The 17,113-nt window shown below is 37.9% G+C and overlaps 1 protein-coding gene across 1 annotated transcript; it reads right to left on the bottom strand.

Annotated features, from left to right (window-relative positions):
• Positions 1 to 275: 275 nt before the first annotated feature.
• On the bottom strand, positions 276 to 14,080 carry ddx6 (DEAD (Asp-Glu-Ala-Asp) box helicase 6). The gene is made up of 14 exons (XM_060877650.1): positions 13,925 to 14,080; positions 10,787 to 11,333; positions 10,600 to 10,663; positions 10,415 to 10,519; positions 9,966 to 10,095; positions 9,720 to 9,866; positions 9,509 to 9,603; positions 8,844 to 8,966; positions 7,194 to 7,322; positions 6,989 to 7,105; positions 5,693 to 5,756; positions 5,514 to 5,615; positions 3,962 to 4,146; positions 276 to 3,420 (listed from the first exon to the last, which is right to left on the bottom strand). Exons 2-13 carry the CDS (start codon positions 10,984 to 10,986, stop codon positions 3,971 to 3,973), a joined length of 1,452 nt encoding a protein of 483 aa, XP_060733633.1. The 5' UTR covers positions 10,987 to 11,333; positions 13,925 to 14,080; the 3' UTR covers positions 276 to 3,420; positions 3,962 to 3,970.
• Between the last annotated feature and the right edge of the window lie 3,033 nt (positions 14,081 to 17,113).

Here is a 17,113-nt window from a genome sequence, read left to right on the forward strand (position 1 = left end):
ATCACAATTTAGCTAAGCAGGTAAAATGCTTTCCAAGTTTTATGAAACTCACTTGACCACAAATGAAAGCTGCACTGTTTAAATCAGAATTAAGTGCCCCCATCTGGTCAATATGATTTCAGACTTCGTAAAGCCCAGCAGACAAAATAAATAAATTTCATAGAAAGAGAGACACACCTACACCAAGTACAGTTACAGCTTATCTTAAATAACAGTGAAGTGATCGATACTGTCAGAACACTAGATGCAACTTACAAATTCAGCACATTAACAAATCAAAACTGAATCAGTGAGCTTTATTCAAAACAATTTTTCCAATTAATCAGATTTTACCATATTTAATAACAAGCATCACCGCAAAAATGCCAATTAAAAAAAAAACAAAAATAAAACAAAAAGTAGTATTTGGTTGTCAATTAGTCTTAATTCATTAAATAGTCAAAACAAAGATATTTCAGGGCATTTTTACAACATAAATTTCCAACCCCTGTTACTCCATTTTGTGGCTTCACAATTTTGTTCCATTTTTCCAATTGAACTGTCCCTACCCTCCCAACCCAACCAAAGTCATCTTTACTTTTGTTTTGCTGTCTCTACAGTCACCAAACATCAGTAGATGGAAGGACTGCAGCAATATTCCTTGCACTATCCCAAATTATTAACCAAAACAGACATATGGTAAAAATCTGCTTCTTGAAAGAAACATTTTTCCATCACAGTCAAGTACACATGGAAACCCATCTCCAGAACAAAAGTAAAGATTCCTCAGGGCAGCAACTCCCCTCCCATCCCACCCAGATTTGTTGAGAAAAAAAAACCTGAAAATTAAGCTGGAGATTTTTGAATGCATGGCTGTAAGGATTCCAATTGATATAGTGAGACGTACCCCAGCTCAATCTTCAAAAAGACAATGAGGACCACAGCACACTCCAACACAGCAGTTCAAACAGGTAACCACACATTCCAACACTCGGGGGAAATATGCTGTGATCTCCAGAGCAAAAAGTAACCCAAAAGTAAAAATTGCAAGGCAGCTGCCAAAACCTTGCATGACTTCCATTCTCTCACCTAAAGCCACACAGGTAGTGTATTTGTTTTGTTTTTTTTCCCCCCTCCCCAAAAATGAGCATATGGTCAATTTTAATAATCCACATCTGTGTGTACATGAGGCCACTGTAGAAGAGAGAATAAAAGTCTGGCTTCAAACCATGCCACTACAGGGTGCCACAGAAATCACCTTGTATTGTACCTTGGTTACCAAAACAGGATTTTTAGTGACCGTCACAACACACGGACCTTTGCAACATTCTATAGTAGACAGTTTGAACCACAACAAAACCCACGTCTCATTTTTGATTACTTATTTACTGGGAATTCCCAAGGATCATGCCATCCAGACAACTACAACTTGAGGCTGTCTATAGTCAGTGACCATCGGGGATATAAATTACCACTTAACTTATTCCCAACCCTGCGAAAAAGCCCAACCCAGCAAGTTCCCTTAAACTTCAAATAGGAACTCAAATCCAAGTCTCCGAATCAAAACACAAAAATTCCAATTTCTTTTAGTGTTAAAGGAGGGTCATTAAAACCTCTCAGTAGAGAAAAAGAACATTTGGTCATCATCAGCACCAATTATGTTCTCCCATTTTCATTTTACTCCCCCACCCCACCCCTGAACACTTAAGCCCATAGTGGGCTATTGTGCAGTCAGTCTTTTTGCCCAGCCCCGAAAACACAAGACCCAACTTTTGTGCAGGTCATTTTTTTTAAGCTCTGCAGTTTGAGAAAACTGGATTTAAAAATAATAAATTGAGAGCTACATTTGTCAATTCCTGATTTGTTGGACTCTTTGTTGCAATTGTTTTGACATCTTCCCCATAAAGCACTTTTTTTCCCTCCAGATGAAAGCATCATGTACCAGTGCCAATGGCAGTGAACAATCAGTGTATCAGTATCATACCATTTGCAGGTTTAACCCACCCACCCCATAGATATTAAAGCTGCACTGCAGCAACAAGCATTACTACATGATGCAAATATTTTCTCATATGCAAGTCTCCATGAACAGGGACTCAACGAGTGCTTTGTAAGTCAGTGGAACAAGCAAAGGCCGGAGAGCAGATCTAGTCAAGCTACTAACATCAAGATGAGGTACCATTAACACCATTTGAAGAAGTTTAAAAATGTTCAACTGGTTCAAGGACGTTTTGGGCACACTAAATAAACTTGGGAAGAATTTCCAATAATAAATAAATTTGGAGTCCAATTTTATAACAAAAGATCTGACATCAAGTTTTAAGCCTTGTCTATTTGAAATCACCAAAAAGGTGACAGCATTAAAGAAGCAGGAAAAGAAAAGGAGATGCCATCCAGTGCTGCTGGATTCCTGCATCTTTGATGTTTTATGATGAACACTCCAGCCTTTTAGCTTGTTTTATAAAAGATCCATTAAAAATGAAATGAAAGTATTTACAAAGTTTACATTGTGCCAAAAATTGATTTCAATGGCACATCTACAATGTGTAGCCACCCAAAATGAATGAGAACCGCAATGAAAACAAAAATGGGGAGGGGGAAAATAAGTTCCAATATTTCCATTTTATCAGGCAGAGGAAATCACAGCCGGAGGAAAAGGCTGGCTTGAGTCTCTGAGCAAGTCTCTTGAGTTGGAGCACTGAAGAAAAAGGGAGAGAGTCAGTCTCTAGAAGCACATGTTTCATGACAAATGAAAAACGCCACTTGAGCCATTTAGGGGCACATCAAAGATGCTGAGAAAACCTCAAGTCCCACATTTATCACCAAAACCAAAATCAATATCCAGTCTGAGAGGTTCAGCCACTCTTGCACACATTACATATGTATTGGAGGCAGCCCTTTCCCTCCACAAAATCTGCTTGGTCTATTCCTCAAAAAGCACCAGGGATGTGTAATGGTTTCTTCTGAAAACAAAGTAAAAATGTAAATAAATGGTGAACAACAAGGTGACCAATGAGAAGTGCATGATCTGGGAAAAATATTATTACTTTGAACAAAGTTCAACTGCTTGTTAAGGCACTTCATACAAATAACCAAATACATGAAAAACTGGTAATGGATGGAAAAAGCTGAGACTGAGGGCCAGTGGGTGATGCTCAAGTAGGTGGAAAGTAGTCACATTTTCTAAAAATAAATAGTATAGCTTCCATCATCCTCTTCTACCCTTCTCTCACAAGTGCTTTGAAATCTCCAGAATGTTAAATGACAGCAGTCCACAGCAGGGCCATGACATTTTTCCTCCAGTATTGTCCTGTTTCCAAGAAATTCCTCATGGTGGCACAAAAAAGGAAGACAAAAAATTATAATGAAGTGAAAGGATAAAAATTTGGAGGGGGAAAAAAAAAAAAGAAAAGTGTGGGGATAAGTAGCTGGCGGCTTGATCTGCAAAAAGCAAAGAATAAAAATTAGAACTCACCAAAAGTTTAAAAAAAAAATAAAAACCCTCATCTCTCTCTCTCGCGTATATATATATATATATATATATATATATATATATATATTATATATAATATATATATATATATATATATATATATATATATATATATATATATATATATATATATATATATATATATATATATATATATATATATAAATAAATAAACACAAAGCTTTAACAATTCTTCTTAAAACTACATACATACTACCCAACTTTAGTTCTAAAAACAAGATGTCTAATGCTTCATTACTGAAATACATTTTCTAGACAAAATAATTTACAATACATTTTCATCACACTGCATCTTGCGTGAAGCTTAAAATGTACACATTGTAAAGGTAAAGGTTTGCATAAGCCTGGGTTTTGGAGTGGAATATTATTTTCAAAACCTGTAGTATGTCCCCTGCAATATAGATATTTATCTTTGCTAAGGAGCACAACACAAAGTTTAGGCAATATATTGTACTTAGCTAGCATTACCTCTCTTGCTCACAGTTTGATGTCCTCGGTGCTCTCGCTGTGATATTCCGCAACATACAGGCTCTTATCGATGCTGCTAGGAATGGGCTTGATCTCTGTGCCGAGCTGCTCTTCAATGCCCTTCAGATTAAAGCGGTCATCATAGGTGATCAGGTTAATAGCCAGACCCAAGTGCCCGAAACGACCTGTAGGATGAAAATTTGACAGTGGATCCAAAAAGCATTCAGATCCAAGACAAAAACCTCCAAGCTCAACACTACAGCTGACTAAAACCAGGTACAGTTCACCATATAATGCCATCCCTGTGGTGAAGCATGGTGATGGCATCATCATACTATGATGGTGCTTCCCATCCCAGCTTGCAGGATTATCACAAAGACAGTTCAGCGGAATAGCATTCCCCAACACTATAATTTAGAAGATCCTTATGCACCCAGTCAATGGCCAAATGATCAAGTGTTTGTTTAGTATGCAATGGCCATTTTGGGGGAAAAAAACCCATTATGAATTTTGTGTTACCGTTTTCACCCTATATTTTCAAAAATCCAGCCTTCTAAAAGTACTACTATAACATAGTATGTGTGAAATCTCTGAAATATGAAATAGTGATTCAATAAACCAAAAATATTGGACACTTGTTTGTCACACTACTTTTTTTGCTGCCACATGATTAGTGTTCTATAGCAATCACATAGTCACCAAAAAAAGCCTAAAATGTGTCAAAAGTATTAAAGGCGTTCTTAACTGGCTCTGGCAAGAAAATATAGGAGTTTTAAAAAGTAGTGTGGAGACAGCTGAGGAGCGTTTCAGCAAGGATTGAACTACCATCTGGAAATGTATGCAAGAGGTGCTTCTTTCCATATTCAACTTTCACATGAACTTTTTCTGCACATAGCATAGAAATTTTTTTTTTTGGAAAAATGTCATGGCAGTCCATTTTCACACAGCCTGTCACCCCCCCACATATGCTATGAAAATTGCCTTACTTTAAACATTTATGTATTATACAGCATGGAACATGGGCTCCTTAATAACCAAACAATTATAGAATTAAAATAGTCAACTTTGCATTTGCTAATTCATATTTAGGAAAAGCCTGTACTTCATATTTGTGATCATTTATTGTTTATTCACCGCACACTTAAGGCCTTCTAACACCCACATGGAGCTTTCCATAACAAAGAGCCCCAGATACCCCTCCCTTAAAGAAGCTACAGAAACGTCAATACTTGCAAGTCGTCAATTTTAGGCACTAAAAGAGCCAGTGCTCCAATGCCTGCAAAAGTGTTCCTACAAAGTACTGAATAGAGGTTCTGAATGCTAGAATTTAAGCAAGAGATCGATAAAATGACACCCACACCACACAAGTGGCTGATGAAGACTGGATTAATAGAAACTTAGCCACATCTAGAGAGCTATGTGACACTTCCTCTATAAATTAGGATATTAGGAAAAAGGATGGACTTGCTCACGCTCACATGAACCTGAATTTCTTCAAAAAAAGGTTATACCTAACCTGATGTACAACCATATAAACATGTATTCCACTTACCAGATCTGCCAATACGATGAAGATACGTCTCCCCAAGTTTGGGAAAATCAAAGTTGATCACCACATTCACAGCCTGAATGTCAATTCCTCTTGTAAACAAATCTGAATTTAAATATATATTATGAGAGCACAATAAGATGTATACTCCAAGCAAGACAGCAACAACTAAAAGTATATACCTGTGCAGACAAGATTTCGGCACAAGCCATTTCTGAAATCATGGAACACACGGTTCCTGTGTTCCTGTAAGGAAAGGGGTAGAAGAAGAAAAAAAAAAAAAAAAAAAAAAAGAGCTCAATGAGAAATTTAATACATAAAGGTAATTTCTGAATAAATAGTAAGATTCTACATTAAGTGATATGGAAAACCTGCTTTGACATTTTTACATATAATGTACATGATCATGAAAAGTGGTAGGATGTGATGGATTAGGCTGTAAAAAAATGTGTAATTTCTTTACCATCTTAGGGGTTTTTACACCTGGTCACTTCATGCGTTTTCTGTGATCAGATAGCTATCCGATAAAAAGACCAGGTCTAAATGCCCTCCAAAATGTTTAAGACGGATATAAATCCGATCGTTCAAACCACTTCAGGAGGTGGTCTGGGACGCATTTCAGATGAAACTGGACAGGTGTAAATGAATGTGGTTGTTCAAGCCACATACGTCAGCACTATACTCCTCCCAAACGGAAGTACGTCACTCGCAAGTGACTCACGAGTCGTGCATTACGCCAGAAACGGAAATGAGGTAAAATATTTGCATTTTGGGCAGGAGTAGAAAGATTGGATTGATATCTGATTCGCCAAGACGCATTTATGTGGCCTAATGTAAATGGAACAGTTTTAAATACATCAGATAGCTATCGGCTCAGAGAAAAAACATGAAGTGACCAGGTGTAAAAAGGCCCTTAGGGTCTAAGGACACATTAAGTATATTGTAATTACACTTGGCCCAACTTCAACTGTCACCATCCATTTCATCACTGTACATAAGGCACAGGAGGACAAACCACTATCCCACAGGCCTGGGACAAAGATTGCAAGACTGATTTATTATTAGGTATTGTCCTTTTTAACTTCATTATAAAGTGGACAGAGAGGTTCAGTACGCCACACCCAAGAAACCCCACATATTGCCTAAACAAAAAGTTCACATGTTCATAATGGACAGTTGTGCATTGCCCCTTAACAATGTAACTCAGGGATGTAAAACATAAGACCCACAGGCCCGATCGTATTGTTCTTCCCTTCAGCTATGATAAAGACATTTCTTTCCATTAGTTGCCTGAGATACGCATGCATGTGTGGACGGAGCCATCAATACAGGGGTGGGACCCATTTGGGTTAGGGGCACGTTGGTTTTGGTGATTTCAAATGTCAACACTGGCTTTCAAACATCGGAGACCCTACCTTTAATACGCCCTTTTATTTATTTTTTTAACATCAGCAGCAGAGAAATGCACATATGCTTACCTGTCTCATCTTGGCATGGATGTAGAAACAGGAATAACCCAGTTGGGAGATTTTCTTGGCCAGCAGTTCCACTCGTTGGGATGAGTTGCAGAAGATTATAGACTGATTAATCTGAAGCTAAACAGTGAAGAAATGGAAAAAAAGTCAAAAGAAGTCTCCATACAGAAATGTAAGTGAATTTACATGTCTGCAGAGGGCAATTTACCCTAGAGAAAAGAGTATTAAGGCAATGGACTTTCTGCCTTTCAGTCACATATGCATAATATTGGGTTACACCCTTCAGGGTCAGCTCCTCCATAAGGTTTATCTCATAAGGCTTCTGCAGATGAGAATTCTGGATCGGACAAACATGGCATAATTAGTAACAAAGTACAGAAAGTATTATGGTGATTATTATTAGTATTATAGTAGACAACCAGTGGCAATTACTGCCAACAAGGTTACATAAAGTGGGTAAAAGAAGTATTGAACATTCAATATTTTTTCAATATATTTTTTAAAAAGTGTGGTTGAAGAAATTTTCACCAGATGTTAACAACCCAAGTAATAAGAAATTTAAGAAATTAAGGTGTGTGAAATAAACTGGAATGACAGGGAAAAAGTATTGACCATGCTTACTGAAATGTATTCAATACTTCGTTCAAAAGCCTGTTGGTAAGGACATTCTCCTCCTTTATGGAGAAACTAATCTCACATATTGCTCATGTATGATTTTTTCCCCCCCATTCTTCCACACAAGTGTTTTCAAATGTTGACAGTTCCATGGGCCTCTTTCTATGAACTGTGATCTTTAGTTTTTTCCTTAGATTTTTCTATTGGATTCAAGGCTAATGAAGGGCTGGGCTAGGAGCTTTATTTTCTTTCTCTGAAAAAAACTGAGTTTCCTTGAGATCAATGTCTTGGTGAAATGTCCACCCTCAATTCAAATCATCCTGGTAGATGGCAGCAGATTTATCAAGAATGTCAGCACATTTTCCCCCCATTCACCATTCTTTCCATTATATGAAGTTTGCCGGTGCTGTATGCTGAAAAACAGCCCCACACCATGATGTTCCCACCTCCAATCTACACTGTTGGTATGGTGTTTTTGGGGTGTTGTGCAGTGCAGTTTGAGCTCCAAACCATGGTGCGTATTATGGAAGCCAAACAGTTAAATTTCAGTCTCATCTGACCAAACTATTCTCCCAGTATTTCACATGCAGTAAATTATAAACAATTGCGCAAGAAAACGCACGAGTCTTGCCGGGTGAGCACACAATCAGGCCATGGTGCTTGAGTACATTACTTATTGTTTTCTTTGAAACAATTGTACCTGCTAATTCCAGCTCTTTCTGAAGCTCTCCACAAATAGTCCTTGGCTCTTGGACAACTCTGCATTCTTTTCATTCCGGTCAGAAATGTTGAGGAGCACCTTGTCATAGCTGATTTATAGTGAAATTCTTTCCACTTCCAGATTATGGCCCCCAACACAGAGCTCACAGGAACGTTCAGAAGTTTAGAAATTCTTCTGTAACCAATGCCATCAGTATGTTTTGCAACAATACGTTGCAAATGTCTTGAGAGAGCTCTTTGCTTTTACCCATCACAAGACGTTTCAAGCGTGACTTCTCGGTAATGAGACATCTTTTTACAGGCCATCAGTTGGGACTGAACCAGCTGATTAATTTCCACTGACAAGGGGCACGATTGCTTATTAAATACTGAGATTTCTAGCTGAAGTTATAAATTCAAGTTAGGTATCTGCTTTTTATATCCTTGATTGTCATAACATTTTGCAAATACAAAGTAGCTATTCAAGTAATAAAACACCATTACAGACAGGACGACTAAATTCAACTACACATTTTAAGCTTACCATGAACTTTTGTACACTTAGTGGGAAAGTTGCAGAATACAGCAAAATTTGCCTTTGCTTGGGCAAGAAGCTTAAAATTTCCTCCATCATCTGCACAAAGTCCTGAGACAGGAGCTTGTCTGCCTACACACCAAATAAGACAATAAGATGTACATGAAAATTAATGGGGCAATTGTTGCTCAAAAGCATAAAATTGCTTTTCACTGTAGCATAATCCACAATGGGCTCTATCTGGTACACTGTAACCACCATGTAAACAATGTATTAAGGTCAGATGCTGATGTATCAAATGTGGGACAATGCATATCAAAGCTCATTTTATAGGAACAAACTTAAATACAAACCCAAACCCTTAAAGATTTGCTGCTTATGGATTAATTGTAACATGTTTTATAGATCTTGATTTTGCATACATTGACATTTTGAATTTTTTCTTCTTTATTTGCTAAACTAGATTAGCAGGGCTTGTGCACAACATTGCTGGTCAAATAAAGTATACCAGGTAAGTGCCTTTACCATTTCTGCTTTTAACCAACATATTTTAGACATTAACATACATTTTTTACAGCAACAATTCCATTATAAATCAAAGCAATAAAAGTTTAAACTAAAGATTTCTGAGGCCATCCTACTGAAAACTGTTAATACTTTCTTCCAATACTCACTTCATCCAACACGATCATCTGCACCTGACCAACTTTGGCTACTCCTTTTTTGATGAGATCCAACACTCTTCCAGGAGTGGCAATAACAACATGCACTACAGAGTGGGAGGGTGAGGAGGAGAGATCACCAGGTTATATGCAAGAACTTATTGAAAGACCTTGGCTTAAAAAAATGAAACCCAAAAGAGCCTGTATATGTAAAAGGACACACCAGTCTCATCAAGCCGCATAATGTCATCACGCAGGTTGGTTCCACCCGTGGTTGCCATGACCTTAACCCCACCCATGTGTTTGCTGACCTGGATGCAGATCTGGCTCACCTGCAGAGCCAGTTCTCTGGTGGGGACAATGACCAGTGCTGAAGAGAGGACAAGGCAGAAAGGTCCCCATTAGAAATGAGCCAGCCAGTTAAACAAACATGTTTGAGGACTAGATGATTGAAGGCAGGCTCTTCTACCTTGTATGCAGTCTTTCTTCAGATCAATACGTTCAAGTAAGGGAATGAGGTAGGCACCACTCTTTCCTGTGCCATTCTTGGCTCTAGCCAGAATGTCCCTCCCAGACAAAGCAATGGGAATGCTCTCCTCCTGTACAGGGGAGACAAAAACAGCATCTGGGCATCAGTGTGGTTCCTTATAAAACAATTTTGCATTCCTATATGAACCTTTTAAAATTCTGTGATTTTTGACTTCAAAGCAGCTGATTAATGCAGAGCACATGCATAGTTTTTACAATTAATGCTAAATGGTATCTTCAGACCCCACCTTATAGAATACACTGTGGCAATTCTTTTGAGCAAAGAGGAAAAGGTTATCTGAAGCTACTGACTACATTATAAACGTATATAGCCTATTAAACACAGTAGCAGACTGTTGGTTTATCCTAATCTAAAGAGAACAAACATACTTGGATAGGTGATGGTTTTTCCCAGCCCATTTCAAAGATGCCCATTAACAACTCCCGCTTCAGGCAGTAATCTTCAAATTCATTCCCTTTGGTAGCGGTTACATCCTACACGTTCATAAAGAAAAGAAATAGATCAGCAAACATCAGTGTAACTTTGAGCACAATGCTTTCAAATGAGAACTTACAGAAGTCTTCATGCGCATATCCTTTGGGGGAAGCTTTAAATTCTTTTTCCAGTCATCCCCAGGTCTGAAATGCACAAATGATATTTAAAAGGCACTGAAACATTCAATGAAACCTTCAATTATAACAGAATAATCAGATCACCATTGTACATCATTACACCTAATGCTACTGATAATCAGAACTTACTTGATGACCGTGTTTGCTGTGGGCAGAGGCAGGGAGCTGCCATTGTTGACTGTGCTGGAAGCTTTAATAGGGGTGGGCTGTGTTTGAGGTCCCCCTCCACCTCCACCAGGTCCCCCTGTTGGCTTCGCAGAGCCTCGCTTTTGTCCGTTTTGGTTTGTCAAACCCATAATGACTGGGTTCTCTGTTCTGGCTGTACTCATGTCTGTGTTTCCTCCAAAAAAGTGACCAAAGGGACTGGGATGTATACCCTTTTGTTAAATTTAAGATGTCCTTACCACAGTCCAAACCAAAATTCAAGCTATTATATTTTACAACTTCAATAATATAAGTCTTTTGTAAAACATCTCAATGCAAAAGCCAGCCAAGTAATTAGACACAAATTCTGAAAGTAGCAAATTAACTGCAAAGTCTCTTGACAAATATCCCAGGTTCTTAATTATCTCACAAACCAGAGAGAAGCTAAGCAGCCAGACATCTAGTTAATTCATTTCGTTGCATCCACTCTTCCTCTCAAATTTCATAATCGATGATTTGAAGAGTTTTCAACCTAGAATAAACAAATAAAAAAAAAAAAAAAAAAAGTGGTTCATGGTGTTTCAGAGAACAAAAATTGTGTTCACCAAGTTTATTTAACCTATAAAACATGTTTGTTTATGGCATACGCTTCATCTATCATCAACTAGTCGTTTACCAACACAAAGCTCACAGGGGTCCATTTTCTGTAGAATGTACATTTTACTTTGGGGGTCTTTACACCATACAGTGTCACGATAATCAAAATCACAAAAAGACAGCTTTTAAGACATTGGCATCATAAGTAGCTCAGATTAAAACAAGACAGAGGTGTTCAAACTGAAAGTGTGGTCTATTTATTTTTGAGATGTGTGTGTATATCTCTCTCTCATATACATGCATATATACACACACACACATACACATATATACACACACACACACACACACATACATATATATACACATATACATATATATATATATATATATATATATATATATATATATACACATATATATATATATATATATATATATATATATATATATATATATATATATATATATATATATATATATATATATATATATACACACGTACATACACATTTTTTATATATATATATCTATCTATCTCTCAATTTGCCAATTCTATTCTTTGCCAATCCCTGCTTTGGAAGTTGAAGGTCAGAGCACCAGGTGAGCCATGATGTAGCACCCTGTAGCATAGGGGGTTAAGGGACTTGCTAAAACTTGGCAGTGCTGTGTATTGAACACAGACCTTCAGATCAACAACCCAGCGCCTTAAGCACTTGAAGTACCACTAGCCTTTAAAGGTTAATGTTAAATAATGATATTAAAAAAAAGTTACATAATCAAGAATGACATTTATGACTGAATAGATTCTGCTATTCGCCTACAAAGCTCTCAATCTAGCTCCCAAATATTTATCAGATTTGATTGTTATGTACAAATCCTTCAAAATCACTTCAATCCCAAAATGGTCATCTTTTGCTGGTACCACGATCCCGTCTGCAACGCAGGGGAGACCGAGCTTTTGCAGTAGCGGGCCTAAAGCTGTGGAATAGCTTGCCACCACCAGTCAGAACTGCTTATACATTTGCTGAATTTAAATCCATGTTAAAAACACACCTCTTTTCCTGTCCTTTTAATTGTTGGTCATTGTTGGTATGTGTTCTTTTATATTTATGTTATGTTCTTTCTTTTTCGTTATCTGCTTCCTTCTTAGGGATTAACGAAGTTCAGTGGTTACACCAAACATGCTTTTTTCTTTTTGCTACAAAGCTGGCAAATTAGAAGACCAAGGCTTCACAGACGGGTTAGGATTTAGGCCAGGAAAGGAGTAACTGTACATGATGTATTTACACAGCTAGATGAAGTCAGAACCTATAACAAGTATACCAATTAACAGCAAACCTCAATGGACGATTAAAAGAAAACCACCAGCAGGGATGATCACTGGCATGTTTGGGCTACATTAAATTTAATACTGGACACCAGGTGGACACTGCAAATGCCGCTTCAATTGGAAAATCCTACACAGGAAGTATGTCAAGACATTGAAGACAACTTTGAATACGTATTGTGCGTGTTTACATGTATTCACTTTAGATCACGCACCACAAGGACATTTCAAATCTATAAGAATGAAGAGAGTTCACAGATGTTCTTAGATGGAAATTATACACAAACATTACTAGCACTCATCCGTTTTGTACCTCGAACATAGATCGACGTCAGATTCAGTTCAGATTCCGATTTACGAGGTAAATCGAATGCAGCACGTTAGACAGCAGATAGATAGTGTAACAGGCCATTTGGTTAAGTCAGCTAGTTTCGCTAGCAGGTATGCTAATTGCTGCTACTACTAACGTTACTGGCGGTATTCAAGTTCATTTAAACGTGTTTTGTCACATCCAAAAAGAAAACCTTCATGTTGATTCAACACTTTAGAAAAAGCACATGTCCAAACAAGCTAAATAATTACCTAGCTAGCAACACAACCACAACAAAACAATACACTACAACCAGCACGTCCACATTTGTACATTAACACACAGTAAGGGACCCAAATACTGTGCCAAATGATTGTTCTATTATTAGTATTTTTTGTGCATATTTTTAAATTGAACCTGCTGTTCGAATCGATTAATCTGACAAAGGCGAAATGTCTAGATGTCAAGTGAAGCGAATGATGCAAAAAAATAAACAAACAAACAAACAAACAATCTGCTTGTTTGCTAGCAGCTACCTAACATTATACTGCCTGATAACCAGCTAGCTGTCTCTGCGGGCGTGTACTTGCCCTTTTAACTACACAACAAATGCAGAATTTCTAAAGCTTTACAAACAAACCAAAAGGAATGTTTATGGTTTCCATCTCCACTCATCCGAATTTAGACAATAATCAACGGTTTACCAAAAGGTTTAGTACCGAGTTCAATTAACCAAGACCCTGAAACCAGACAGCAGCAACAACAACAACCTCCACCAAGGCCGGAACAGACAATGTTGGAACAAAACAGCCTTCAAATCCCCTCGACTCTGTTCTCAACAAAAGACAACCATGTTTTCCAATTACGTTAACTTAAGGCTACTCACCAAATATAGCTGAGACTCCTCGCCACTCGATATTTATTGTTTCCGAAGTGTTAAGAGTTAGGCCTGTGTGATATTTTAGGGCTCTAGAGCGAACTGCCAAGATGGCTTCCAGTCATCTTTAAACCCTCCTCCCGCCGGTCACATGACTTATAAGACCAGCAGTGTAATCAATTTCTTTTGATACAAGGCCAGGGTTCGTCGACGCGCGATATAAGGCTAAATTTAGGGGTTAGAACCGTCTAAAATCTCCATTACAGAACTCATGCTTCCTCACAGACATGTTTATTTTCTATAACCAAATAGCCCAAGTTGAAATATTTAATCATTTTAATGACTATTTTGGGTTCCTCTGCTATACAATCGGATTCTCATGCAGTCAACTGCTGTGTTTCATCACGTAACTTCTATTATACCTGAAGGTTAAAAAAAAACAACATACACTTGAGTTGGAAGGCAAACGCCAAAACATGTCTGTCTGTGTGAATGGTTTTCAGACTGACTGTCTGACTTTCTGCTGTTGGCTTGATTTGTGCTTTGTCTCAAAAAAAAAAAACCCCTGTTTATTAATTCAAATATATTTACTGTCCTAGATCATTCAGAATACTGGGATTGATGATTGTAGCTTTTCCGTGTTATTTGGTTGTGTACGATAGTGGTTCTGCGTGGCAGCAGCTATGCCAACCCTTCTGACTAGGGTTAACAGGTTTTGGAAAAATTTCCATTTCGCTACAACCTTGAAAACAGCACAACTGCAGTACAAAAGTTGTGCACCTTGTTTGAGCATGAATCAAGAATTACACACATTTTTGAAGTAATACATTATTCTGTCTTGCAGAAATAGTTCTGTACATTACATGCACACTGTACATTAAATCTACTTCAGATTATTTGCTTTAAAACATGATTTTGGTGCACTCTTTCTCCACTAGTGTAACCTCATATCCAATTCTATAAAGTATCACTTAAGATGTTAGTGAAGCAAATTTCTCAAAATCTATTCATTTGCTAGCCATCTCTTGCATGCTGCTGTGTGCTGTACTGCTGTACTCTGTATTCTTTAACTAGGCATTTAGAGTAAAATTAAATGGGTGTTGTATAAGTCTTGGTCGTTCCCACAGTTATTTAGCACATTGTTAACATGAAAGTGAAAAGGCAAAGTGAAAAAAAAGAGGAGTTGGTGCCATTGATCATTTGCTTTTTAGTTTTGGCACAAATAGTGCAACCAATCTGGAAAGGGAATCACATACTGTACTCATTTTCATTTGGACACTCATTTTGTGGTTTCTTAAAAAATTATGAGCCTTAGTGTAGTTTTCTGTTAGCATTTTATATGATAAAGGAAATGAAATAATGATATTTTTTACACTTATGTTGCATGCTTAAATTAAAATGCAAATATAATTATGCAACTTTAAATTGTGGCACAATAATTGCGCACATATATTTTTAATTATTGAATTTTATTTTCAGAGCTTGAACCATATCAAACATTAGCTGCTTTCTGATTATAAATATATTTCAGGTTTTCATCAGATCAATTCATACTAGTAGTATTGTGACAGGTGGAAATTTGGCAACAGAATTTTGGCATCAGAAAAGTGAATTGACAGAAGTCAAAGAGTTTTTCTAAGTAAAGACTCAGTGTCCAATCTTGGCTAAACTGACAATTTCTAAAGGTGAGGAGCACTAAATCACTTTGCCAAAATTGGATCATTTTTATCCAAACCACAACAGCATTCCCACATCATTGGAAAACCTGTGCATAAAGATTTGGTCACTGATAGGCAAAGTGATATCAGCTTCTGAACATAAGATCAGATCTGATAGCAGCGTCTGATCATATTGATTAAAAGTGTCTCCAAGCAAACTACAGTCAAAAGAATGTCATATGGTTGTTGAGTGAATTATACCCCAGTGTTTCAAAGCAACAGTAAAGCATGATGGTGGGAATATCCATGTCTGGTCTTCTTTAGACTAGTCTTGAGTTGGCACCTGAGCAGAATCAAGCGTGATTCACAGAGATTTTAAAGTGTCTAACCATGGCTGATACTCCTCGCACTACACCTCGCACCCTCAGAGCTCCCAGCACTGCCCACCATCACTCAGGGTAAGAGGTAAGTATACTACAAGACTCTTTTCTGTTCTGGCACCAAGGTGGTGGAATGAACTTCCCCTACGGGTCCGGTCAGCTGAGTCACTGGCTATTTTCTAGCAGCGGTTGAAGACCTACTTATTCATGAAACACTTAAACTAGCACTTTCTTCCCTGTTTGTTGTATATGTGTATTTAAAAAAAATCTTTTAACAGTGATTTAGGTGGTGAACCAGAGTTAATGTATTCAACAATAGAGACTTAATGCTGTAAATGTAATGTAAATGTAAATGTGAGGAGAACTTTATGCAGAGTTGATCCAGACAACATTCCTGGCAGCATGCTCAGGGAATGTGCCGAATAGCTAGCTGATGTCTTCACTGACAATTTCCACATTTCCCTGAGCAGCACCATTTTTACTACATGCCTAAAGTATACACATATCGTCCCCTTGCCAAAGAAGTCTACAGTGTCCTGCCTCAACTACCATCATCCCATCGCACTCACACCCATTGTAATGAAGTGTTTTCCTGAGGCTTGAAAGGCACATGAAAGCCCTACTGCCATCTTCACTTTACCCCTTGCAGTTTGCGTATCGCCAAAACCGATCTACGGATGATGCCTTGACCTTACATCTGCTTTTACACACCTGGAGAGAAAGGACATTTACATACGAATGTGCTTCAGTTGAATGAACTTCAGTTCAGCATTCAACAAAATCATCCCTCAGCAGCTGATTGAGAAGCTGAACATGCTGTGCCTGAACACCTCCCTCTGCAACTGGATCCTGGACAAACTGTCTGGGAGACCGCAGTCAGTCAGATTGGGAACAGCATCATTAGCACCATCACACTGAGTTCTGGAAAACCTCATGGCTGGTGCTCAGTCCACTGCTGTTCACTCTGCTGACTTACAAATGTGTAGTAATGCACAGCTCAAAGCACATCAACAAGTTGGTCGCCACAGAGCATACAGAGCGTACAAAGCAGCGTCAGCATACAGAGAGGAGTGGCAAAAACTAACAGCCTCTAACAGCCTTTTAGAGCCAACAACATGTCTCTGAGCATTAACAAATACAGAGACGGTTGTTGACTTTAG

The sequence above is a fragment of the Tachysurus vachellii genome, chromosome 9, assembly GCF_030014155.1.
Source record: "Tachysurus vachellii isolate PV-2020 chromosome 9, HZAU_Pvac_v1, whole genome shotgun sequence".
Taxonomy (NCBI): domain Eukaryota; kingdom Metazoa; phylum Chordata; class Actinopteri; order Siluriformes; family Bagridae; genus Tachysurus; species Tachysurus vachellii.